Source organism: Syngnathoides biaculeatus, chromosome 6 (assembly GCF_019802595.1).
Source record: "Syngnathoides biaculeatus isolate LvHL_M chromosome 6, ASM1980259v1, whole genome shotgun sequence".
Classification (NCBI taxonomy): domain Eukaryota; kingdom Metazoa; phylum Chordata; class Actinopteri; order Syngnathiformes; family Syngnathidae; genus Syngnathoides; species Syngnathoides biaculeatus.
The window spans coordinates 2,770,004-2,795,947 of NC_084645.1; the positions used below are offsets into that span (position 1 = coordinate 2,770,004).

The 25,944-nt window shown below is 43.9% G+C and overlaps 1 protein-coding gene across 1 annotated transcript in view; it reads right to left on the bottom strand.

The window, feature by feature from the left end:
- The window catches only part of tat (tyrosine aminotransferase), a 74,771-nt gene extending 49,507 nt beyond the window's left edge, over positions 1-25,264 (bottom strand). The window contains exons 1-7 of the mRNA XM_061823325.1: positions 25,147-25,264; positions 24,191-24,480; positions 23,917-24,021; positions 9,982-10,049; positions 9,633-9,791; positions 6,453-6,591; positions 6,323-6,375 (exon numbers count right to left, since the gene is read on the bottom strand). Coding sequence (XP_061679309.1) covers positions 6,323-6,375; positions 6,453-6,591; positions 9,633-9,791; positions 9,982-10,049; positions 23,917-24,021; positions 24,191-24,480; positions 25,147-25,151 — 819 coding nt within the window. The 5' untranslated portion in view covers positions 25,152-25,264. The remainder of the gene's footprint in view (positions 1-6,322; positions 6,376-6,452; positions 6,592-9,632; positions 9,792-9,981; positions 10,050-23,916; positions 24,022-24,190; positions 24,481-25,146) is intronic.
- Between the last annotated feature and the right edge of the window lie 680 nt (positions 25,265-25,944).

Here is a 25,944-nt window from a genome sequence, read left to right on the forward strand (position 1 = left end):
ACCTCCAAAAGAACTTTGCTCACGTCCCACGGGAGGCGGGGGACATTAAGTCCGAGTGGACAATGTTCCGCGCCTCCATTGCTGAGGCGGCCGACCGGACCTGTGGCTGTAAGGTGCTCAATGAGGCAACCCGGGCGTGGGAGGAGTTCGGTGAGGCCTTGGAGAACGACTTCAAGAGGGCTTAGAGGAAATTCTGGTCCATCGTCAGGTGTCTCAGGAGAGGGAAGCAGTGCACCGTCAACTGTGCATAGTAGGGATGGGGCACTGCTGGCCTCAAGTCGGGATGTTGTGAGTCGGTGGGGAGAATACATCGAAGACCTCCTCAATTCCACCAACAAGTCTTCCCATGAGGAAGCTGAGTCTGTGTGCTCTGAGGCGGGCTCTTCTATCTCTGGAGTTGAGCTCACTGAGGTGGTTTAAGCTCCTTGGTGGCAAGGTGCCGGGGGTGGATGAGATTCGCCCAGAGTTCCTAGAGGATCTGGATGTTGTGGGGCTGTCCTGGTTGAGATGCCTCTGCAACATCGTGTGGACATCGGGGTCAGTGCTCTGGATTGGCTGACTGGGGTGGTGGTCCCCCTTTTGAAGAAGGGTGAACGGAGGGTGTGATCAAATTATAGGGGTATCAATAAGTCGGACCCGTTTCTGGTGAGACTTGGACTCTACCAAGGCTGCCCTTTGGCACTGATTTTGTTCATAACTTTTATGGACAGAATCTCTAGCTGTAGCCGAGGTGGAGAGTGTGTCCGATTTGGTGGCCTCAGCATTGCTCTTTGCAGATGATGTGGTTTTGTTGGCTTCATCAAGCCGTGATCTCCGACTCTTATTGGAGCGGTTCACAGCCGATGTGATGTGGCTGGAGTGAGAGCACCACCAAATTTGAGACCTTGGTCCTCAGTCGGAAAAGGGGGGCGTGCCCTCTCCAGGTCGGGGCTGAGATCTTGCCCCGAGTGGAGGGGTTCAAGAATTTTGGGATCTCGTTCATGAGTGAGGGAAGAATGGAATGGGAAATCGACAGACAGATCAGTGCAGCATATGCAGTGATGCGGACTTTGTATCGGTCCGTTGTGGGAGCGACAGTAAAGAAAATAAGTATTTGAACACCCTGCTGTATTGCAACTTCTCCCACTGAGAAATCATGGAGGGGTCTGACATTTTTATCGTAGTTTATCCAAGTACACCAATCTGTACGAGGGAACCCGCTTGGCCATCTACCCGGGACCTCCGCGTGGCGGCCAGAGGAGACGCCCCGGCCGGGCGCTCCCTTGTGCCTCCCGCTGCGCGGCAACTAAGACACGGTCCTCCCACTCCTTGCCGGCAACGGCGAAGCCCGCAGACCCGCAGCTGGTGGCGAAGCTTCCAGCCCAGAGGGAGGAGGAGCAGCCAAATCACGAGGCGTTATACCGTGAAATGCGGGCGGAGATAGAGCGGCAGAGCGTCGAATTGGCGGCTCTCACGGCCCAGGTCCGGCAAGGATGGGCGAACCAGCCGAGCTACTCTGACGTCGCAACGGCGACGGACTCGCTGCTGATACAGGTTCACGTGGCAGTTGGAACTGACCCGATCCCGAGACACGCCCACGTGTCAGTTTCAACTGACTCTCCGCCTGCTCAGGTTCACGTTGCCGTGGAAACCGACCCACCCCCTTGCCAGTGCACGCCGCAGTGGGAACGGACTCGCCACCTCAAGTGCACGTCGCAGTGGGTACGGACTCGCCACCTCGCCAAGCGCACGTAGCTGTGGAAAACTGACCCGCCTCCTCGCCATTCCCACGTCGAGTTTTGGCTGTTCCGAGCAGAGTTCACGCAGCAGTCGGAACTGACCCGCTCCCGAGACACGCCCACGTGTCAGTTTTGACTGACTCTCTGCCGACTCTCGTTCACGTTGCCCTGGAAACGGATTCGCCACCGCGCCACGCCCACGTTGCTGTTTCAATGGATGCACTGCGGGCTCACATGGCAGTGGGGACCGACCCGATGCCGCCTCGCGTTGCTGTCCAGGGGGTGGCGACGTCTCCGCAGCCGCTTCTCGTCCGTGCTCTGGAGTGCCAGTGGCGACCGGCCCGCGGACGCTCCACACTCCTGCTTCGTTGGCGACCGTCCCGCGGACGCTCCAGACTCCTGCTTTGTCGGCGAAGGGCACGCCCATGTGTTCCCGTCCGGGAGGTGGCGACGGTGACACTGACGCTGCCTGCTCACGTTGCCGTCCAGGAGGGGGCCATGGTGTCGCCGCCTTCTCACGTTGCCGTCCAGGAGGGGGGCGATGGTGTCGCCGCCTTTTCACGTTGCCATCCAGGAGGGGGCAATGGTGTCGCCGCCTCTCACGTTGCCGTCCAGGAGGGGGGCGATGGTGTCCCGCCTCTCACGTTGCTGTCCAGGAGAGGCGATGTTGTCGCCGCCTTCTCACGTTGCTGTCCAGGAGTGGGCGATGTTGTCGCCGCCTTCTCGCGTTGCTGTCCAGGAGGAGGCGATGGGTTGCCGCCTTCTCACGTTCCTGTCCAGGAGGAGGCGATGGTGTCGCGACCTTCTCACGTTCCTGTCCAGGAGGAGGCGATGGTGTCGCCGCCTTCTCACGTTCCTGTCCAGGAGGAGGCGATGGTGTCGCCGCCTTCTCACGTTCCTGTCCAGGAGGAGGCGATGGTGTCGCCGCCTTCTCACGTTCCTGTCCAGGAGGAGCTGGGGAGTTCTGTGGAGCCACCCTGGAGTTGGAGAGACTTCGGGATGGTGGCGGTCATGGCTCTGGTCCTTCTCTCCATCATCCTATTCGCTCCAGATGGCTCCCAGCCGCTTCATGACCTGGCCTCGTTGGTGACCAATCCACGGCTGCCTACTGACCAAGCCTCGGTGCCGACCAATCCCTGGTCGTCTTGCATAGACGGCGTGGGAGGTTCTCGCCCGGAGCAGTGGCCTGCCTCCTTGTGGTTCCTGCTTCGCCGTTTGGTTCCTCACAGAGGTCGTCCGCCCGAATCGCCCCTTGGGGACCCTGGTGCTTGCGTCCGGGTCGTCCTCCTGACCTGTCCACCCGGACGCCTAGTGTTTGGTGGCCTGGATGGCCACCAGACTGGGGTTCGGGGGGGGGGCGTGCCCTCCTCCGGACACCCCTTCCGCCCACCCCTGCCTGTGTTAATTATTGTCTGTTTTTTCGTTTAGGCACGTCTGGGAGCCGTGCCTTTGGGGGGGGGGGTACTGTCATGATCCTGCCGCTTCAGCACGAGCTGTGCGGGTGTCCGCGCAGGTGCGCTGATTGGAAGGTGCACACCTGCGCCTCATGCAGGCTGATTATGCTGTGGATTTATATGACCGCGATGACAACTGGCCAGTTTGTATGATCTTCATGTCCCGTTCGTGTGCTCCGGTATCCCTGATTGAACCTGTGTGTACCGACCTTCGTCCGTTCTCCGACCAACCTTGTAAGCCTGACTCCTTCGTTACTTCTGCCTGCTTTGATTGTTCTCCTGTGTACCGACTCCTGCCTGTCCGCTCACCTGCTCTTTTCGCCCGACGTCCCAACTACCGCTGCTGCACCGGACTGCCTGCTCGATCCCCTACCTCTGCATATAATAAACGTGTCTCTTCTTGAACTACCTTGCGTCTTCCAAGTTCCTGCATTTGGGTCCTACTCTCGTTCCGATGGGACGTGACAGATTTTGCTTTTTAGATTATCTCTCTCACAGTGGACATGCACCTACAAAGAAAATTTCAGACCCCCGGGTGAGTGTGGGAGAACTTGCAACTTAGCAATGTGTTAAAATAAGTATTTTCTTCAATATAAGTCGAAAGGTGAAGGTCTCAATTTACCGGTCGATCTATATTCCTACCTTAACCTATGGGCACGAGCTGTTGGTCTTGACCGAAAGAAGAAGATCCAAGATACAAGCGATCGAAAAGACTTTCCTCCGCAAGGTTCCGGGCTCTCTCTTAGAGATAGGGGGAGAAGCTCCAGCATCCGTGAGGGGCTCAGTCTCGAGCTGCAGCTCATCCGTATTGAAAGGAGCCAAATTATTCAGATGCCTCCCGGACGCCTCCCTGGTGAGGTGTTCCGGGCATGTGCCACTGGAAAGAGATCCTGGCAATGACCCAAGACAGGCTGGTGAGACTATGTCTCTCGGCTAGATTGGGAACACCTTGGAATCCCTACGGAAGTGCTGGAAGAAGTGATTGGTTAAAGAGAAGTGTAGGTATCCCGGCTGAAGATACAATACTTCCCCTGCGACCCGACCTAGAAAAGCGGTAGAAAATGGATGGATGGATGGATGGATGGATGGAGTGGTACAACATCTGAAAGTTGCCACAAGTTGGTTGAATCCATGCCACAAAGATGTAAAGCAGTTCTGAAAAAAATGTGACCAAACTTCTTTTTCTTTCGGCTTGTCCCGTTGGGGGTCGCATTAGCGTGTCATCTTTTTCCATCCAAACCTATCTCGTGCATCCTCTCAAACACCCACTGTCCTCATGTCCTCCCTCAAAACATCTATCCACCTTTTATTTGGTCTCCCTCTCGCTCTTTTGCCTAGGAGCTCCATCCTCAGCCCAACCCTAACCCTTCTACCAATATACTCACTCTCTCGCCTCTGGACATGTCCAAACCATCGAAGTCTACTCTCTCGAACCTTGTCTCCAAAACATCCAACTTTGGCTGTCCCTCTAATGAGCTCATTTCTAATACTATCCAACCTGGTCACACCGAGCGAGAACCTCAGCATCTTCATTTCTACTCCCTCCAGTTCTGCTTCCTGTTGTTTCTTCAGAGTCACCATCTCTTTCTAGTCTGTACATCATGGTCGGCCTCACCACTGTTTTATAAACTTTGCCCTTCATCCTAGCGGAGACTCCTCTGTAACATAAGAACACCAGACACCTTCCGCAAACTGTTCCAACCCGCTTGTACCCATTTCTTCACTTCCTTACCACACTCACCATTGCTCTGGATTGTTGACCCTAAATTTTTGAAGTCCTCCACCCTCGCTATCTCTTCTCCCTGTAGCCTCACTCTTCCCCCTCCACCTCTCTCATTCACGCACATATATTCTGTTTTACTTTGCTTAATCTTCATTCCTCTCCTTTCCAGTGCATTTCTCCATCTTTCTAATTGTTCCTCTGCCTGCTCCCTGCTTTCACGGTAGATCACAATATCATCTGTGTTGCCCTCACAGTTCTAAGGTCAGGGGTGCAAATCCCAACCCCGCCTGTCTGGAGTTTGCATGTTCTCCCTAAGCCTGCGTGGGTTTTCTCCGGGCACTCTGATTTCCTCCCACATCCTCAAAACATGCAACATTAATTGAACACTCTATGCCCCGAAGTGTGATTGTGAGTGTGGCTGTTTGTCTCGATGTAGCCTACGATTGGCTGGCAACCAGTTCAGGGTGTAGCCGCCTCCTGCCCGTTGACAGCTGGGATAGACTCCAGCACTCCCTGTGACCTTTGTGAGGATAAGTGGCAAAGAAAATGGTTGTGTGTGTGTATATATATATATATATATATATATGTTTGTATAAAATAATTAAAAATTGATTTTTACTACACAGATTTTACTTAATGCAGTTTGGGTTTTTTTGGAACATAATCCCTGTGTTATAAACGGCAACACTATGTATATTTTCATGAGCTACACTCAAGCATTTATGTAATGGTGTAAATTGTAGACCGTCCCCTCAAAATAATCAAACACACAGCCATAAACATTGAAACGGCTGGGAACTAAATTTAGTAAACCCTCATTAAAGCTGAAACCCTCATTCCCGTTTCAAAGCCCACGTCCTTATGGATGTGCTACAGCCATTTTACATACTATTGCACTTATAAAAGGCTTTATTGATACTTCTTTGTTCCCAAAGCCCTTTATGAAAAACCTCACATTCACTGCACTGCCGGGCCACTGGGAGCAAATCAGTCTTCTTTGTCTTGCCCAAGGACACTTTGACAGCAAACAATTTCAGCCAGGATTCGAACAAGTGCAACTTTGGTTATTGGAAGACCGGGTGTACCAACTCTGCCACATACAATATATATACTATAAATCCTGTGAAGGAGTGAAAGACCGAAACAATTTTAAATGTGCATTTGGATATTTTTTTGACACCAAGACTCCGAGGTGGTCCAACTGGATGGGCTTGCTTATTTGTACTATCAGGTGTCATTCACAGTACATCAGTCTTAATCTTTTGTGTGGTCATATGGTCTACCTTCACTCCCAAAAATGCAACGCAAAGCAAAACTTAACCTAACTTAGCTGTGCTGAAAAATGTGCCTCACAGTCGGGCCCAACAGGCCAGGCATGACCACTTGCCACCTATTAGAACTCTTTACAATCTGCACAATGGACTCACCATGTTGCTGTAGATTTCATCTGCCAGGATGGGAAGACAGTTTCTAGAAGCCACTGTAAAAAAGACCAACCCATAAATAAATATTTAGAGGGCATTTTTCAGTGTAGCAGTTCTCAATATTTCTGCTGACCTTCGAGGATCATCTGTAGGTGTCCCTTTGTGAAAACAGAGCCACATGGATTGGATGGATTTGTGACAATTAGAAGGGATGTTCTGTCATCAATCAGGCTATCCAAATGTTGCAGATCCACCTCCCATGACTTCTCCGGCTGGCAAGTTCAAAAGACTTAATGAATCAGCTCTGTTACAAACACGGGAAACAATTAACATGCTACATTTGTACTGTAACTCATGGGAGTGGAAAATTTAATTATTTTGGATCCCCAGAGAAATATCCTTCAAGATCAGTCATCAGATTAAAGTTACTTTTCAAAGTCACAGCGTGTTACTACATTGGGACGATAATGAGGACTCACAGTTTTGTTGAATAGGAGCTGTACTTCAGATTTGGTAATTGTGCCCAATCACAATTTCAGTCAATCAGAAAATATGAAACGTCAATAAGCATGATACAATATTCACTCAAATTATATGCATCAATGCTCATCATTAATCCTTCCATCTATTTTTAGAGCCACTTATCCTCACTAGGGTCAGGGGTGTTTAGTGCCCATCTCATCTGACTTGGGCAGCACCTTGAGAAAAAAACAACCATTCACGCTCACATTCACAACTACAGACAATTTAGTCCTCAATTAACCTACCATGAACATTTTTGGATTATGAGATGAAACTGGAGTAAGCATTGTTGAGATATACTTTGTGTAGCGATTACCAGATTAAATAAAATGTAATTAATTTGGAATGGATAAAGTTGCCGGGAGGGACACCTGCACCACTTCTGGTTTGACGTAGTTTTTAGAATAAGTGTTGTAAATCTAATTTTTGATTAATGGCGTACCACGTCACTTGTTTTGTGTGCGTAATGAAAAATGATGAGAAAAACCTTTTCCCTTTTCTTAGTCATTGATCAATCTCATAACCATTGAAGGTTTGCTACAATAAATCAATTTACGTTCTCTGTTTACGGTGCATCGATTGTACTCACTCAAACAAACAATGAGGATGCACATAATGAATTTTATACGAATTTTAATCGAAACTAACAACGGAATCTACAACAATAAACAAGATTAGACGATATCAAACAAAGACAGATGAACATTGGTTTAGGAAGCTGAGTTGTGACATCACATGGGGCCAGTGAGCATGGGCTGACCATATGCATAGTAGGATTCACTGTTCTTGTTAATTGAACCCAAATATGCACCAATCTGTACTTTTGTAGGCTGCAAACGGTGCACCTCCAAGCAGTGACTAAGGTTGAGGCCAGCGGGTCGAGTTTCCAGGTTCAACCCAAGGGAGCAGACGTATGCAGGAGGTTCAGAAAGGGCGTATGGTGCACCTTTCTGTCTGCCTCAAGTGCAGGAACGGTCAACTGTCGAGACTGTTATTTTGATGGGTCTACGTCACCTTGGTAAAGGTGAAAAATTGCATCTTGATCTGGAAGGTCCGTGGAGACCTCATGAGACTGAAAAAAACCAGCACCAGCCAGAAAACGTCCAGAAGTGGGGCAAGAGTGAGAGACAGGGTTCAGAAGGAGAGAGAGGGAGCGCCAAGCGTAGCATCGGCTTGCTCTATCCTTGGAGAAGTGACAAATGGGCATTTTCACACCTGAACTCGAACTGGGGGCCAGTCCATGATTGGGCTTTCATATTTTTCATTGCCCCCATGGCAGTCAGAGCAGTGGTCTCCAACCCCCAGCCTACAACTGGTACTTGTACGTGAGGCATTTGTTACTGGGCCGCATAGAAGGGATTACCAATCATTTCTGTTGTCCTTACCAGGATAAGTGGAAGTGAGAATAGATTGCACAACAATTTCCATTTTATTGTGTTTTCACATTAAATGTATTTTTTTTGGGGGGGGTTACAAGATATTCCCCGCTGTATTGAGTTTCCAATACGCCAAAGAACACTGAGGTAGTTCCGTTTCCATGCCCAGCCAACTCTCTCATGGTGGGGATCGAGCTCAAAGATCGAATCCTTTCATAAATTTATTCAGTTCATCACGTTCTGTCATTGGTGTATCTGTCCTCGATGCAGCGCACATCTGCAATTGGAGAAGGTGCGCCTGTGTCTCGTCTTAGTGGTTACGGCTCACGTATGTATTGCCACGCATGCAGTCTGGCCTTTGCCAGATCGTTGACCTAGTATGTCACGTTCCCGCAACCTTTTTTCTACGTCCTTGCTACTGTGTACCGAACCCTGCCTTGTTAACGATCCTGCTTTCTCACCTGCTGATTTTGGTACTGCTGCTTCTTTGGACCGCCTGCCTGTGTTTTGACCTTGGACTAAAGACTCTTCCCAAACTATACCTGGTCTAGTGAGTTCTGCATTTTGGGTTCAGCCTCGTGTTCTGGCCATGACACATTCACTGAATAGATTTGTACTTTCGACCAAAACGTTTGTGACCAAGACACCACTAGCCTGCATATCAATCACATGATACATTACCAAAAATAAGTTAGCAAAATAAAAAAATAAAAAAAAAAACAAAAAAGAAAGGAAAACAGCAAAACAAATATCATTTAGAAAGCTTCCATTCAAAAGGAAAAAGGCCACCTTAGGAGCCAGATGGAGAGCTTACAAACTCAAAGAAAAAGAAAGCTACTTTTATGAATTATGCAATATTGTGAGTTGTGTTTTTCATGCATGTAGCATTGTTTTTTAAAGATGTTCATGCTAATTTACTTTTGCTGCACAATATATACAGTAAATTCCATATCCTAACAACCAGCCCATGAAATACTATAAACCAGTCTGTGGTGCAAAAAATGCTATGGACCACTAAGTTAGACTATGTGGCGAAGGTCATGCCCAATGGCAAAGGGCTTTCAGCGACTTGGATTGTGGTTAGCAAGAGGAATGGGGAAAAATACTGCATGTCTCAACATGTGCACAACTGAGTCATATACAGTTTGATGTGATTGTTGCCATGCTCGAGTGGCTCCAATTACCAGGGACAAATTACTTGAGTGTCTTGTAACATTCTTGGCCGTACTTAAGTTCTGAAACAACTTGCAAGCTATCAATGCTTGAGAAAAACACAATCCCATATCTTTTGTTGGAGTTTAGTTTCAAATGTATAATGCAGAAATCTAATGAACATTATAGGGACTTTTTTAAAAACAAAATGACCAAAAAAAACGTTGTTTTTTCCCATGAAGGTTATGAGGAGGAAAACATACCAGCAGGTTGTAGAGTCTGACCTCGATGCCAAGGGAAACAGCCAACGTCTTATATAAGGAGAAACCAGGACATGGAACTAGGATGTTGTCCCCTGGATTACAAATGACACTGATTGCCAGGTCAATGGCCTGGCTACAACCACTGGTCAAAATGACATCCTGCATAATGGGGAGAGCAATTTTGCATGTATCACAAGCTTTCAGAGAGATTGCACAGCTTTTAATCATTCATGTATTTATCCATGAGATGGTGCAGGAATTTCCAGGGCACCACGTTTAATTTGAAGTTTTGATATGAGGGTTTATGATGTTATGTTATGATGGTTAGAATGCAGATAATGTAACTCACCTCTGCATCAAGAGGTGCATCAGAGCAGCTGTAAAATTTGGCTACTGCCTGCCGGCTCTTTAAGTAACCTGCCAAAAAAATATACAATATATAGATATCATAAAGTACTGGTTTGACAATGAAACAATAGCTAGCAAAACTAAACTAAACAGGGGCATTGACATAAAAGTATGCACATATAACATAATCTAACATTTTCTTTTTAGACGACTGATTTATACATACACACACAAACCCAAAAATAAAAACAAAATACAATGACTGTCAAATCCTGTTCCACCTATATCAAATTAAATACAGTCCAATGACGAGAGGCAGCACGATGGCGTGACTGGTAAGAGGCTGAACTGCATCACAGTTCTGATGTCTGGCGTTCAAATACCATCACCGCTTGTGTGGAGTTTCCACGTTAGATCCGTGCCTGGGTGGTGAAGGCACCATTAATGCTGAAGAGTACATAACAGGTTTTGGAGAAACATGAACATTGGTTTGGGAAGCTGAGTTGTCATGAAAAGGGGGTCAGTGAGCGTGGGCTGACCAGGCACGTAGTAGGATTTGCTTTTCTCGTTAATTTAACACAAATATGGACCAAATTGTCCTTTTAATCGGCTACAAGGCTGCACTGACAAGTGTTGACCAAGATCTAGGCAGGCAGATCAAGCGTCCGGGTCCGCCCGAAGGAACAGGTGTTTGTAGGAGGGTCAGAGCAGGCGCGTGGTGCTTCGAGCATGGGCACATACAGTAGCGTTCAAAATAATAGCTCATTATCTATTGTGACTAACCAGATTAATCCACGTTTTCAGTGTTTTATATATTGCTCCATGTCAAACAAGTTACCAGTAGGTTCAGTCGTTTCTCAGGGAAACAAGACCTAGCATTCATGATATACACACTCTTAAGGGTGTGTAATTGAACAATTTATTGAAAGGGTGTCTTCAAAAAATAGCAGTCTGTTGTTGACTTTGGAAACTCAAAACTATTTCCAAGATTTGCCAGTCCTTTGAATCACTAAACTAATATTTAGTTGTTTGACCACAGTTTTTTTTACAACAAATGTGAAGCTGTTATTGATTGGATTAAGGTCTGGGGACTGAGCTGGCCACTCCAAGACATTAACTTTGGCATTTTCAAACCAAGTCTGGTTTGACAGTTGTCATGTTCACAACTGTGTTTGGGGTCATTGTCTTGTTGAAACATTCATTTCAAGGGCATGTGCTCTTCTAGGCAACATGACCTCTTCAAGTATTTTGACATGTGCAAACTGATCCATGATCCCTGGTATGCAATTAAATTAAAAGGCCCTAAACCATAGTAGGAGAAACATGGCCATATCATGATGCCTGCACCACCATGCTTCATTGTCTTCCCTGTGTACTGTGGCTTGAATTCAGAATTTAGGGGTCGTCTCACAAACTCTCTGCAGGCCCTGGATCCAAAAAGAACCAATTTAATCTCATCAGTCCAAAAATTGTCCCTCCATTTCGCTTTCGGTCAGTTGATGTGTTCTTTGGCAAATTGTAGCCTCTTCAGCACAGGTCTTTTTTAAGAGGTACTTTGTGGGGGATTCTTTTCAATACAATGGCTTCATGTAGACATCTTCTCACTGTAACAGTACTGACGGGTAACTCCAGACTCTCTTTGAGCTGATCATTGGCTGAGACTTTGCCATTCTCGTTATTCTGAGGTGTATTTTGATGGTTTTGTTCCATTTTCTGCCACGTGTCTCAAGTTTTGCTCTCCATTTTATGCCATTAGAGATCATTATAGCTGAACAGCTTATTTTTTGCATCTCTCTATAAGGTTTCCTCTCTACAGACAAACTTTTAATCAAAGTAAGCTGTTCTTCTGAACAATGTGTGAAATTTCCTAAGGCTTTCAAGGAGAAATCCATGCTCAATAGGTGCTGGCTTCAACCATAAATATGGGCCACTCGATTCACACCTTTTTTCACAAAATTGATGACCTGATTGATTGAATGCCACACTGCTATTTTTAATACACCTCTTACAACAAATGCCCAATTTCACAGCCTTAAGAGCAAAGAAAAGTAAAGCAAATTTATTTATATAGCGCATTTCATATACAAGGTAACTCAGTGTGCTTTACATGATTAAAAGGATTTGAATACAAAGAAATAAATAATTTAAAACTGGGGGAAAACAAAAAAAATGACAACAAAATGTATATATTAAACAAAAAATAAAAGTACAATTAAAAACAGCGTACAGTTCAGGAAAAGTGGAAATACTCTAAAAATTCTCAATTCTCAATCTCTGTTTAAAAACATTCACAATTGGGTCTGAACTTACCTCTGTTGGCAAGTTATTCCATTTGTGTGAGCATAATAGCTTAAATGCTGTTTCACCATGCTTGCCTTGGACTCTGCACTCCACTATTTTACCCGAGCTCCACTGGGTTTGTATTTATTTCTTTCATGTATTTAAAACCCAAACCTTTTAGTGATTTATTGACCAGGACCACAACTCTACAATCTATTCTAAGGCTGACTGGAAGCCAGTGGAAGGACTTTAGAAATGGAGTTACAGTGAAGAAAATAAGTATTTGAACACCCTGCTATATTGCAAGTTCTCCCACTTAGAAAACATGGAGGGGTCTGAAATTTTCATCGTAGGTGCATGTCCACTCTAAGAAAGATAATCTCAAAAGAAAGATCCAGAAATCACAATGTACGATTTTCTAACGATTTATTTGTGTGATACAGCTGGAAATAAGTATTTGAACAGCTGTCTATCAGCTAGAACTCTGACCCTCAAAGACATGTTAGTCCGTCTTTAAAAGTCCACCTCCACTCCATGTATTATCCTGAATCAGATGCACCTGTGTGATGTCGTTAGCTGCATAAAGACACCTGTCCACACCATACAATCATTAAGACTTGAACTTGTAACATGGCCAAGACCAAAGAGCTGTCCAATGACAGCAGAGACAAAATTGTACAACTCCACACGGCTGGAAAGGGCTACGGAGAAATTGCCAAGCAGCTTGGTGAAAAAGGGACCACTGTTGGAGCAATCATTGGAAAATGGAAGAAACTAAACATGACGGTCAATTTCAATGGAGTGGAGTGGAGCCCCATGCAAGGTAGGACCTAAACCATTAAAGGACCATTAGTGCTATCCACGTTTCAAACCTTTTCAGCAGTATATTATGATCTACTGAATCAAAAGGCGGACTGAAATCCCAAATTAAAATAGTAATAGTAGGTATACTGTTTGTATGTTTGACATGGAGCAATAAAAAATATACTAAAACGTGGATTAGTTAGTCACATTAGACTGTTATTATTTTGAACGCTAATGAATGTTCGGCCATCAAGGCAGCTAATTGACGGGTCCGCGTCTCCTCAGTGAGGTTGAGACGATACAGTTTAATCAAGGAGGTCTGGGTAGAATTCAGCAGACCTGAAAACCCAGGGCATCAGCCAGGAGGAGAGCATTCGGCAGCCCAAGAGAGTGAAGCATGGCATGAGAGTGTGCATGTCCCAGTAGAGGGAGCCAAGTGTGACGTTGGCCTTTTTTGATCCCTGGAGAAGGGACAAATAGGTGTTGTCATACCCGAGCTTAAACCGGCGGCCAGACCAAGCCTCTTTTGATCCTTCCTTTTCATTTCAAGATTAATTTGGTTTAACCAGTTGATAACTAAAAAGAGTGAATTATTGGGTTTCAGATCAACACGACATTTTTTCCCCTAGCATTGACTATGTCCACGGTCAAATTCATATGGCTATAGATTGTTGCAATTATCCCACTGTTTACAATAACATTCGATTGACATAGATTCAGCATCAGACATTCAAGTTTGCAGCAATCCAGTCACCAATGGTGTTCATTCTTCTGTTTAAAATATGATATTTTTTGTCCTGTCCTCCAAGGATTGGGAGGAAGAAAGACTCAATTGCCCTGGCGCTCCATCGCCTGTTGGCATTGCTCTTGACCTGTTAAATGTCTCCTCCAGGCAACCCAAATGGTGTCCCTTTCAAGTAGGCAAGAAACCCCCTGGGTTGGGGGGTTTGTCTGGGGTGGCAATTAATTAGATTATTACCACCATGCTAGCCACTGCTGTTCAGTCTTTTCCCTGATGTTCTTCTTGGCAGTCCACTTCATTTGGGAATGCCACAACAAATCTGCCATCTTGACCTTCCATTCCTGTTGGGACATGGGCCGAGCACCGAACTGCGGGGCGTCATCTGCATGTCTCATGTTTGCTATATTATATAGATCCAGCTATTCATTTTCCTTGCCACCTATCCCCACAAGGGTCACAGAGTGCTGGAGACAACCCACCTATCAACAGGCAGAAGTCAGAGTACACCCTGAACTGGTTGCCAGCCAATCGCAGGGCACATCAAGACAAGGGGTCACCACAGCGTGTCATCTTTTTCCATGAAAATCTCCGGCATATTCCTCTCTAACACCAATTGCCCTCATGTCTTCCCTCACAATATCCATCAACTTTCTCCTTGAGCTTCCTCTTGCTCTTTTGCCTGGCAGCTCCATCCTCAGCACCCTTCTACCAATAAACGCATTCTCTTGCCTCTGGAAATGTCCAAACCATCGAAGTCTGCTCTCTCGAACCTTGTCTCCAAAACATAACATTTTGGCTGTCCCTCTAATTAGCTCATTACTAATTAATTCTATCCAACCTTTTCACTCGTTGAGTTTCACTGCTTTCACTGCAGATCACAATGTCATCTGCGAACATCATGGTCCAAAGGGATCCCAGTCAAACCTTATCTGTCGCCTATACATTACCACAGCAAACAGGAAGGGCCTCACAGCTCATCCCCGATGCAGTCCCACCTCCACCTTAAATCCATCTGTCACATCTATGGCACACCTACCCACTGTTCTGCTGCCCTCATACATGTCAAGTGCTTTTCTGACATTTCTCCGCCACACCAGACTTACGCATCTAGTACTACAGTTCCTCTCTTGGTACTCCCCCTTCTCTCTCATTTTCATCACTCATTTTCTTCTTCTTTTCTTTTCCTTTCGGCTTGTCCCGTGAGGGGTCGCCACAGCGTGTCATCTTTTTCCGTCAAAGCCTATCTCATGCATCTTCTTCTGTAACCCCCAATGTCCTCATGTGCTCCCTCAGAACATCCATCAACCTTTTCTTTGGTCTTCCTCTCGCTCTTTTGCCTGGCAGCTCCATCATCAGCATTTAAGTCTGCTCTCTCTAACCTTGTCTCCAAAACATCCAACTTTGGCTGTCCCTCTCATGAGCTCATTTCTAATCCTATCCAACCTGTTCACTCCAAGCGAGAACCTCAGCATCTTCATTTCTGCTACCCCCAGTTCTGCTTTCTGTTGTTTCTTCAGTGCCACCATTTCTCATCCATACATCATGGCCGGGCTCACCACTGTTTTATAAACTTTGGCCTTCATCCTGGCTGAGACTCTTCTGTCGCAAAGAACACCAGACACCTTCCGGCAACTGTTGGACCCGTTTTATCACTTCTTTACCACACTCTCCATTGCTCTGTATTGTTGACCCCAAGTATTTGAAGTCATCCACCCTCACTATCTCTTCATTTTTTTTTCATTTTCTTCACTCATCAAGTTCTCAAAGTATTCTTTCTATCTATTTAGCACACTACTGGCATCAGTCAACACATTTCCATCTCTGTCACACCAGCTGAATATCCTTCCCATCTCTATCCCTCTGTCTGGCCAACCTGTAGGGATCATTTTCTCCTTCTTTTGTGTCCAACTTGGTGTACATATTGTCATATGCCTCTTGTATCGCCTTCGCTACCCATACCTTTTCCCTACGTCGCATCTCAAGATATTCCTTTTGCCTCTCCTCAGTCCTTCCAGTTTTGCAATTATTCTTCACTTACCTCTTTCCTTGAATGACTTCCTGTATTTTGGGGTTCCACCACCAAGTCTCCTTCTCCCCTTTCCTACTAGAAGACACAGCAAGTACTCTCCTGCCTATCTCTCTGATCACCAAGGCTGTAAGTGGTCCAGTCTTCCGGGCAGTGTTCCCTCTAAATTGCACGTGTGCGCAATTGCGCACCACTGATGTGGTCTCTGTGCACAGATATTCTGCTTTGCCCACAAAAAAAAATATTCAGCAGAAATTGAAAGTATAACGTACAAGTATTCAGTTTGTGTGCATTTTGACGTCCTGCTTATGTCTACTTTTGATAACAATGGCAAAAGTTAAAAAACAAATCCTTTTGCTTTAAGATACGACGAATGTTGGAGTATGTGCATAAAAGAAGAAAAAGTGGTGAAACTGGATGAGTTTTTCTCTTTTTCAAGTGAGAAAGGTCTGATCTGAAGCCAAAGTCGAAAATGCAGGATCAGATAGTGTGTTGAAATTCCACCTTTGCACAGCCTGATCGAGGATGAAAGCACAGACAATATAGTGCACAAAAAGCAAATTCTGTATTTTAATTATAGGAAGCAACATAATATTCACCTTAAAACTGTTTGGGAGCATCATTCAGCTTTCAACATGAATTGCTCAAGGTATTCTGCAAGGAATAATTCAGTTTTACACCAAGAAAAACAGTTGTTGTGGATTAAAAAAAAAGAAGAAACAAAGTTAGAAACGACCTTTCAAATTTATAGTTCTAGTTGGCTTGGTTTGGTTTGCAATGTTTTTTTTTTGTTTGTTTGTTGATATTTTCATTGTAAGTTTGCAAAAATTGTTTTGATGGGAATGTAAATGCTGTAATCTGAATCTCTGAAGCCATGTAACTTCAATGGATAACACTGATCTGACCATAGTACATCCATCTCATGTTGTTCACAGTGGTCAAAGGGAGCGCTCGGGAGCTTAGTGTGTTTGCTCAAACGCGTGAAAAATTTGACGGAACGTTGCTTCCGGGAGCTCCTCCTGTCCATCGAGAGCCTGTCTCACCTCTTTCGAAAGGCCACCCAACATTCTTCCTTTCTCAACTTCCACCACCTGATTCTCTTCTCTACCTTTGTCTTCTTAGTCTTCCTCCCCACCACCAGAGTCATCCTACACACCACCATCCTATGCTGTTGAATGACACTCTCCCCTACCACTACCATTACTTCGTCATTTATATAATACTATAAACATACAATAAAAAAAAAAAATCTCCCGTTATTGGTCCTAACACCCCCATGAATAACAAAGATCCACAAATAATGGAAGCAGTATTAATATACCTTTGTATGATCTGGACCATATTTTTGCAACTATAAAATCCACCTCAAAGTATTGAATTTCTCCAAAATTGACAGCATAGCTTTGTGCAATATTATTGTGTGACTTATCAAATGACATAAACTAGATTATTCTGGTTACATTGTTAGCACGTTTTAGTATATACAGTGAATGAAATAAGTATGTGAACGCCCTGCTATATTGCAAGTCCTCCCACTTAGAAATCATGGATAAGTTTGGAATTTTCATCGTAGGTGCATATCCACTGTGAGAAGAGATAATCTAAAAAGAAAAACCCAGAAATCACAACGTATGCTTTTTAATAATCTATTTGTGTGATACAGCTGCAAATAAGTATTTGAACACCTGTCTATCAGCAAGAATTCTGACCCTCAAAGACCTGTTAGTACACCTTCAAAAGTCCTCCACTCCATGTATTATACTGAACTAGATGCACCTGTGTGAAGTCGTTAGCTGCATAAAGATACCTGTCCACCCCATACAATCAGTAAGACTCAAACCTGCAACATCCAAAACCTCCAAGACCAAAGAGCTGTCCAAAGACATCAAAGACAAAATTGTACAACTCCACACGGCTGGAAAGGGCTATGGAGAAATTGCCAAGCAGCTTGGTGAAAAAAGGTCCACTGTTGGAGCAATCATTAGAAAATGGAAGAAGCTCAACATGACGGTCACTCTCAATCGGAGTGGAACCCCCATGCAAGATGTCACCTCGTGGGGTCTCAATGATCCTTAGAAAGGTGATGAATCCTCCCAGGACTACACGACAGGACTTGGTCAATGACCTGAAAAGAGCTGGGACCACCGTTCACACTAAGACGTTATGGTTTGAAATCATGTATGGAATGGAAGGTTCCCCTGCTTAAACCAGCACATTTCAAGGCCCGTCTTAAGTTTGCCAATAACCATTTGGATAATACAGAGGAGTCATCGGAGAAAGGTTTGTGGTCAGATGAGACCAAAATGGAACTTTTTGGTCATAATTCAAACCATGTTTGGAGGAAGACGAATGACGAGTTCCATCCCAAGAACATGCTTTGGGGGTGTTTTTCTGCACATGGGACAGGACGACTACACTGTATTAAGGAGAGGATGACCCCAGCCATGTATTGGGAGATTTTGGGAACAACCTCTTTCCCTCAGTCAGAACATTGAAGATATGTCGTGGCTGGCTCTTTCAACATGACAATGATCCGAAGCACACAGCCAGGAAAACCAAGGAATGGCTCCGTAAGAAGCATATCAGGGTTCTGGCATGGCCTAGCCAGTCTCCAGACCTAAACCCAATAGAAAACCTTTGGAGGGAGCTGAAATTCCGCGTTTCTCAGCGTCAGCCCAGAAACCTGTCTGATCTAGAGAAGATCTGTGTGGAAGAGTGGGCCAAAATCCCTCCTGCAATGTGTGCAAACCTTTTGAACAACTACAGGAAACGTTTCACCTCTGTAATTGCAAACAAAGACGACTGTACCAAATATTAGCATTGGTTTTCTCAGGTGTTCAAATACATATTTGCAGATGTATCACACAAATAAATCATTTTAAAAAAATCATACATTGTGATTTATGGATTTGTCTTTTGCGATTATCTCTCACACAGTAGACATGCACCTATGATGAAAATTTCAGAACCCTACATGATTTCTAAGTGGGAGAACATACAATATAGCAGGGTGTTCAAATACTTATTTTCTTTACTGTATGTCAGCACTTATTAGGCAGAGAGAAAGAATTTATTTTTACATCTATAAGCAAAAGAAGCTTACATTACCCACACACTGCTGTGTTGGCAGGTCATTACTGATGTTGTACACATGATGTCAGATTGAAACTAAAACGATCCCACCACAGTAAACAGAATACCATAATTAGCAAATAATAAAACAAAAGAATCCTCTTCTTCTTTACCTTTGGGGTTGTCCTGTTTGGGGTCACCATAGCACGTCATCTTTTTCCATATGACCTATCTTCTATATCTTCCTCTCTAACACCACCCTTATGTTTTCCCTCACAACATCCATCAACCTTCGCTTTGGTCTTCCTCTTGCTCTTTTGCCTGGCAGTTCCATCCTTAGTGCCCTTCGACGAATGTACTGACTCTGCCGCCTCTGGACATATCCAAACCATCAAAGTCTGCTCTCTCCAACTTTGTCTCCAAAACATCCAACTTCGGCTGTCACTCTAATTTGCTCATTTCTCATGCTATCCAACCTGCTCACTTCTTGAGAGAACCTCAACATCTTCATTTGTACCACCACCACCTTCCTGTTGTCTCTTCAGTGCGAGCATCTCTAATCCATACATCATGGTGGGCCTCACCACTTTGGTATAAATTTTGCCCTTCAGTGTCTTCTGTCACATAACATACCAGAGACATTCCGGTAGATGTTCCAACTTGCTTGGACCTGTTTCTTCATTTCTTTATCACACTCACCATTATTCTGGATTGTGGACCCCAAGTATGTGAAGTCATCCACCCTTGCCATCTCTTCTACCTGTAGCCTCATTCTTTCTCCTCCACCCTCTCATTAATGCACATATTCAATAATTATAAAATAATTAACAATAATAATTATTTTATATATATATATATATTAGCCTATGTTAGGCTAGACCAGATCACTAACAAGAAAACACGTCTGTATTCCAATATTTAACTGAGCGGAGGTAATATTTAAAACGTTAGTACTTACACGACCAGCAAAATCTACGTTTCGTTTACGAGGACCGTGAGTACTTAATAGGAAGTTGGGCAAGTAGAAACTTATAGGTCCGGACCACCTTAGCTTAGCTCTCTAACAACGGGATGCGTTTGTGAACAAACCGTGCTGTTGAAGAAACATCGAACGTGAGTAACTTCATAACATGTACGACAAGGGCCGTGAGGACTTATAGGAAGTTTAATAATTCTTATTTTAGGACATCTTAGTACCCAAATTGGTGCTGTATTGTTCGCATTGAAGCTGCTCAGCCTAAGTTAGCCTAGCGCGCTGACAACATTACCTACATAGAGTATACAACGAGGACCAAACATCAAATGTGGACTCAACCTTCAACTACTATAGTGAGGGGCATTGTGGTTTGAATACCTTCCATCCACATATCCTTTAAATTGCTATATCCTTTATATTTTCACACAGGTAGTATGTGATATGTGTACCTTATGTGCGGACTGTGTTTATTTGATTGCTTTTATCTGACTTTAACTTTAACTTCTGGAAAGAATGAGACAAAGTAGTCCTGAGCAACGTTCCCTCAAATTTTTTACATCTGAGCAAACACGCTAAACCCGTGAGCGCCCCCTTTGACCACAGTGAGCAACATCAGGCGTATGCACTGTGGTAAGATTGGTGTCTATTGAAGTTACATGCCTCATTAAAAGATTCAGATTACAGTATTTACAGTACCGTCATGCCCTGCGATTGGTTTGACAACCAGTTCGGGGTGTACCCTGCCTCCTGCCCGTTGACAGCTGGGATAGGCTCCAGCACTCCCCGTGACCCTCATGAGGATAAATGATGAAGAGAATGGATGGATGGACATTACCATCAGAAAATTTTAAGAACAATTAAGAATGTGTTTTTGCAAACTTGCAATGAAAATGTCAACAAACAAAAAAATCCATTGCTAACCAAACCAAGCCAACTATGAACTATAAATTTGAAATGTCACATCCAACTTTGTTTCATTTATTTATTTTTAACCCACAATGATAACCGAATCTGTTTTTGTTGGTGTAAAACAGAATTATTGCTTGTAGAAGATCTTTAGGAATGCATTTTGAAAGCTGAATGATGCTACCAAACAGTTTTAAGGTTAATGTTATGATGTTTCCCATTTTAAAATACAGAATTAGCTTTTTGTGCACTGTATTGTCCCTGCTTTCATCCTCTATCAGGCTGCGCCAAGCTGGAATTTTAACATTACACACCATCTCATCCTGTACTTTCTACTTTACTAAAAAAAAGAGAAAATTTCATCCACTATTTCTTTATTATTATTATTATTCACATCCTCTGACATTCATGAATGCAACATCATTCTCTTTTTTTTCTTTTTTACTTTTGCCATTATTATCGAGAGTACACATAAGCAGCATGTCTAACTCGTCTTTGCTCTACATGTGTTTCTAACTAAAGCACCGGTGGTGGGCAGTGTTTGTAATTATGAGTGTACCTCTTTAAGAGCCGGAGGTGGCCGGTGTCAGATAAACAAGGAAGTAGAGTGTGTGGCATAGTGTGGCCGAGCAGTAGCTTGTTAGAGACCGCATAATGCCGTGTTTAAAAAAAAAAAGTCAGGCTATGGTTCACTGCGCTGGATTGGTTTTCATGTGCACAATTGCACAATTGCGCATCTTAGAGGGAACATTAGTCCTGAGCATCCCAAAGAGAGGTTTGTGATTAGTGCAGATATCAATGAACATATTGGCGAAGGAAACAGGGGCAATGAAGAAGTGATGGGTAAGTACAGCATTCAGCAAAGGAACTTTGAGGGTCAGATGGTGGTGGACTTGGCAAAAAGGATGGAATTGGCAGTGGTGAACACTTATTTCCAGAAGAAACAGGATTATAGCGGGACAAACAAGGGATTTACAAGAAGTACAAGCACGGAGGTGGATTATATTTTGTGCAATGTAATCTGAAGGACGTTACTGATTGTAAGGTACAGGTCGGGGAGAGTGTAGCTCGACAGCATAGGATGGTGGTGTGTAGGATGACTCTGGTAGTGGGTAGGAAGATTAAGAAGAAAAAGATAGAGCAGAGAACCATGTGGTGGAAGCTGAGAAAGGAAGAATGTTGTGTGGCCTTTCGAAAAGAGGTGAGACAGGCTCGAGATGGACAGGAAGAGCTTCAGGATGACTGGAATACTACTGCCAAGGTACTCAGAGAGCCAGGAGATCTTCTGGTAGGAAAGGGGAGAAGGAGACTTGGTGGTGGATCCCCAAAATACAGGAAGTCATCCAAGGAAAGAGATTAGCGAAAAAGACGTGGGACATGGAGAGGACTCAGGAGAGGCGGAAGGAATACATTGAGATGCAACGTAGGGCAAAGGTATAGGTGGCGAAGGCTGAACACGAGGCATATGACAACATGTACATCAGGTTGGATACGAAAAACGAAGAAAAGGATCGCTACAGGTTGGCCAGACAGAGGGAAAGAGATGGGAAGGATGTGCAGCAAGTAAAGGTGATTAAGGATAGCAATGGAAATATGTTCACTGGTTCCAGTAGGGTGCTAAGTCCATGGAACGATTACTTTGAGAAGTTAACGAATGAAGAAAATGGGAGAGAAGGTAGAGTAGAAGAGGGAAGCGTGGATGAACAGGAATTGGCAATGATGAGTAAGGGGGTAGTTACAAAGGCGCTGAACAGAATGAAAATGGAAAGACAGTCCTGATCACATACCAGTGGCGGTATGGAAGCAATTTGGAGAGGTAGCTATGGAGTTTTTGACCAACTTATTCAATAGAATACTAGTGGGAGAGAAGATGCCAGACGAATGGAGGAAAAGTGTGCTAGTTCCCATTTTTAAGAACAGAGGCGATGTTCAGAGCTGTGGAAACTATAGAGGAATGAAGATGAAGCGCCACCCAATGAAGTTATGGGAAAGAGTAGTTGAAGCTAGACTCAGGACAGAAGTATCTACAAGCAACAGTATAGTTTCATGCCTAGAAAGAGTACCACAGATCCTCATGGAAAAGTACTGAGAAGATCAGAAGGAGCTACATTATGTTTTTGTAGAACTAGAGAAAGCCTATGACAGAGTAACAAGAGAGAAACTGTGGTATTGGACGCGCAAGTCTGGTGTCGGGGAGAAATATGTTGGAATAGTGTAGGACATGCATGAGGGGAGCAAAACAGCGGTGAAATGTGCCGTAGGTGTGTCAGAAGAATTTAAGGTGGATGTGGAACTGTACCAGGTATCCGTGCTGAGCCCTTTCCTGTTTGCGGTAGTAATGGATAGGCTGACAGATGAGGTTAGACTGGAATCCCCTTGGACTATGATGTTTGCAGATGATATTGTGATCTGCAGTGAAAGCAGTGAGCAGGCGGAGGAAGAATTATAAAGACAGGGGCACGCACTGGAAAGGAGAGGAATGAAGATTAGCCGTAGTAAAACAGAATATATGTGCATGAATGTGAGGGGTGGAGGAGGAAGAGTGAAGCTCCAGGGAGAAGAGATAGCGAGGGTGGACGACATTAAATGCTTGGGATCAACAATACAGAGCAATGAAGAGTGCGGTAAGGAAGTGAAGAAACCGGTCCAAGCTGGGTGGAACAGTTGACGTAAGGTGTCTGGTGTTCTAAGTGACCGAAGGGTCTCCGCTAGGATGAAGGGCAATGTTTATAAAACAGTGGTGAGGCCGGCCATGATGTACATATTTGAGATCATGGCACTGAAGAAACAACAGGAAGCAAAACTGGAGGTAGCAGAAATGAAGATGCTGAGGTTCCTGCTTGGGGTGAACAGGTTGGATAGAATTAGAAACAAGCTCATTCGAGGGACAGACAATGTTGGATATTTTGAAGACAAGGTTAGAGAGAGCAGACTTCAATGGTTTCTACATTTTCAGAGGCGAGAGAGTGAGTATATTGGTAGAAGGGTGCTGAGGATGGAGCTGCCAGGCAAAAGAGCGAGAGGAAGACCAAAGAAAAGGTTGATGGATGTTGTGAGGTAAAGAAAAAGATACATTCATATATAGGATGTGTTTTGGGTTTTGAGGCATTTTCTGACATGTAAAACTCACCAACCGAAGGAGCATAGCCGTTATACTGGTGTGAATCTATAGCATCTTTCATGGCTTGAAGCACTGCATCATCTGTAGGAAGATTACCAAAGACAGTTGGATCCCCTAAAAAGAATATGTGGAAAAAAGAAACTCTATGTTAACAGAGTCAGAGAGTGTCTTCTTTCAGAAAGAGACAGTTTTAGTAGTTGCAGAGAAAGTCATTGTCCTGTTATGGTGTTTTCGTTTGGTTTTTCGTTCATGGATTTACAGTACTCACAAAGAAGCTTCTCACCTATCGAAAGGGCGATCATGGCTTTTTCTGGGTTTGGGGAGACCTTCATCCCATCCACAATTGCCCTTATGGGATTGGCAGTGTTATCAGCCATCAAGGAAGGCTTCACTTCCCATGTCTTCCTGTGGTTCTTGTTTGTGACAGGAAAACAATTTCCATTGACACTGACATGGTTAATGGCCTTACCATTGACCCCATTCCCATTCAGGGGTTTGCCATTGACAGTGGCTTTGTTATGAATGCCATTCTCATTTCTCTGAACTGGGTAAGACGTGGTATCATCATCAGCACTGGAATGGAGAATGATTGTTAGAACAATAAAATAGAGGGAAATTCCCCATGGTTAAAAGTAAGTTAGCCTATCCTCATACATCTAATCAATCGACTTGCTTTTCATCCAAGCTATTACTATTATTTAGTAATATATTCAAATTATCCAGCAAACACAATAAAAAATGAAATATAGTCTACTTCACTAATAATTAGGACATTTTTTTAATTTACATTGACTTGTGAGAAGATTTTGTGATCATTAGTAAGAGCTGTCGTACTGGGAGTAGTTGTTAAAGTACATTTAATAAATAATATATAATATATTTAATAAGTAATATTTGAATATGATATTTTCTTGACCTAACAGGAAATTCTTGGTTAAAATTTTTTTATTGCACAGCTAATATAATGATGATGATTAATTGGTAGTAATATCTGTGGCCGTCGTAGTACATTTTTCCTTGAGCAATAGGTATTAGACTTACTGAAGCTGTAAAATTCCCCCCTCCAACATATTTTAAATAAGATATATTTAATGCATTTTTAATGCATGCATTATAATGGACATGAGCATCATCATCATCATCATCTCCAGCACCAGCAGAAGCTTAATATAATACGCCTAATTTTTATTAGCTCAACAAAATGTGACTCCAGTAGCACGAAAATAAAGATATTCTTACCTCATGATAAATTGACTCTTGAGTTTTCCGAAAGCAGCGATTGCACGAGTTAAGGACTTCTGCACTAATGAAAGCAGAGGGATTTGATAAGCACATTTTGTAGCAAAACCTCAGAAAATGGGTGTTGAACCAAGCCCATATTTCCATTGGTGCAGACTGAGAGGGTTGTGCTGCTACACCCCCTTACATCACTAACCAGAAGCATACCACCTCCAACCCTCACCAGATCCTTATCGAGAAGGGGTGGGGGTTGATTTCACAGACCACATGCCTGTTGCTGTTCCAAGAAACGCATCAGACACTCAGTGTGAAAAAAAAGAAATATGCAAAAAGTGTAGTTCATCCAGAATTTATTCAAACATATTTACTTGAAATATTTCATGCTGTACATTGCCCACTTAAGTAAAACCAGTGACTGAGTACAGTAGATTTGTTTTTATTATTGTTTCACAGGTTTATGGTATTTCACATTAATATCTTGTCATAAAACTCAATGATTACATCTCCCTTACAATCTGTTCTCATTATTTTCTAACAATGCTGGTTGTGTGCAGTATTCTAATTATATTAATGCCACAAAACCATCTAAAACTGTCACACGTCCTTCAACTATTTTAGAGATTTTAATACTAAAAGTGATAAAAGACCTTTGTATCTGCAACATGTTGTTTTTAAATGTCTCCAGAAGTTAATTTTTCAACTCGCCTTGAAGATCGGTACTCATCCTCTCTGTCAAAATTTTCATTCCAGATTATTTGTTCATAAAACTACAGCCTTAGGAGTTTACAATCCTTTTTA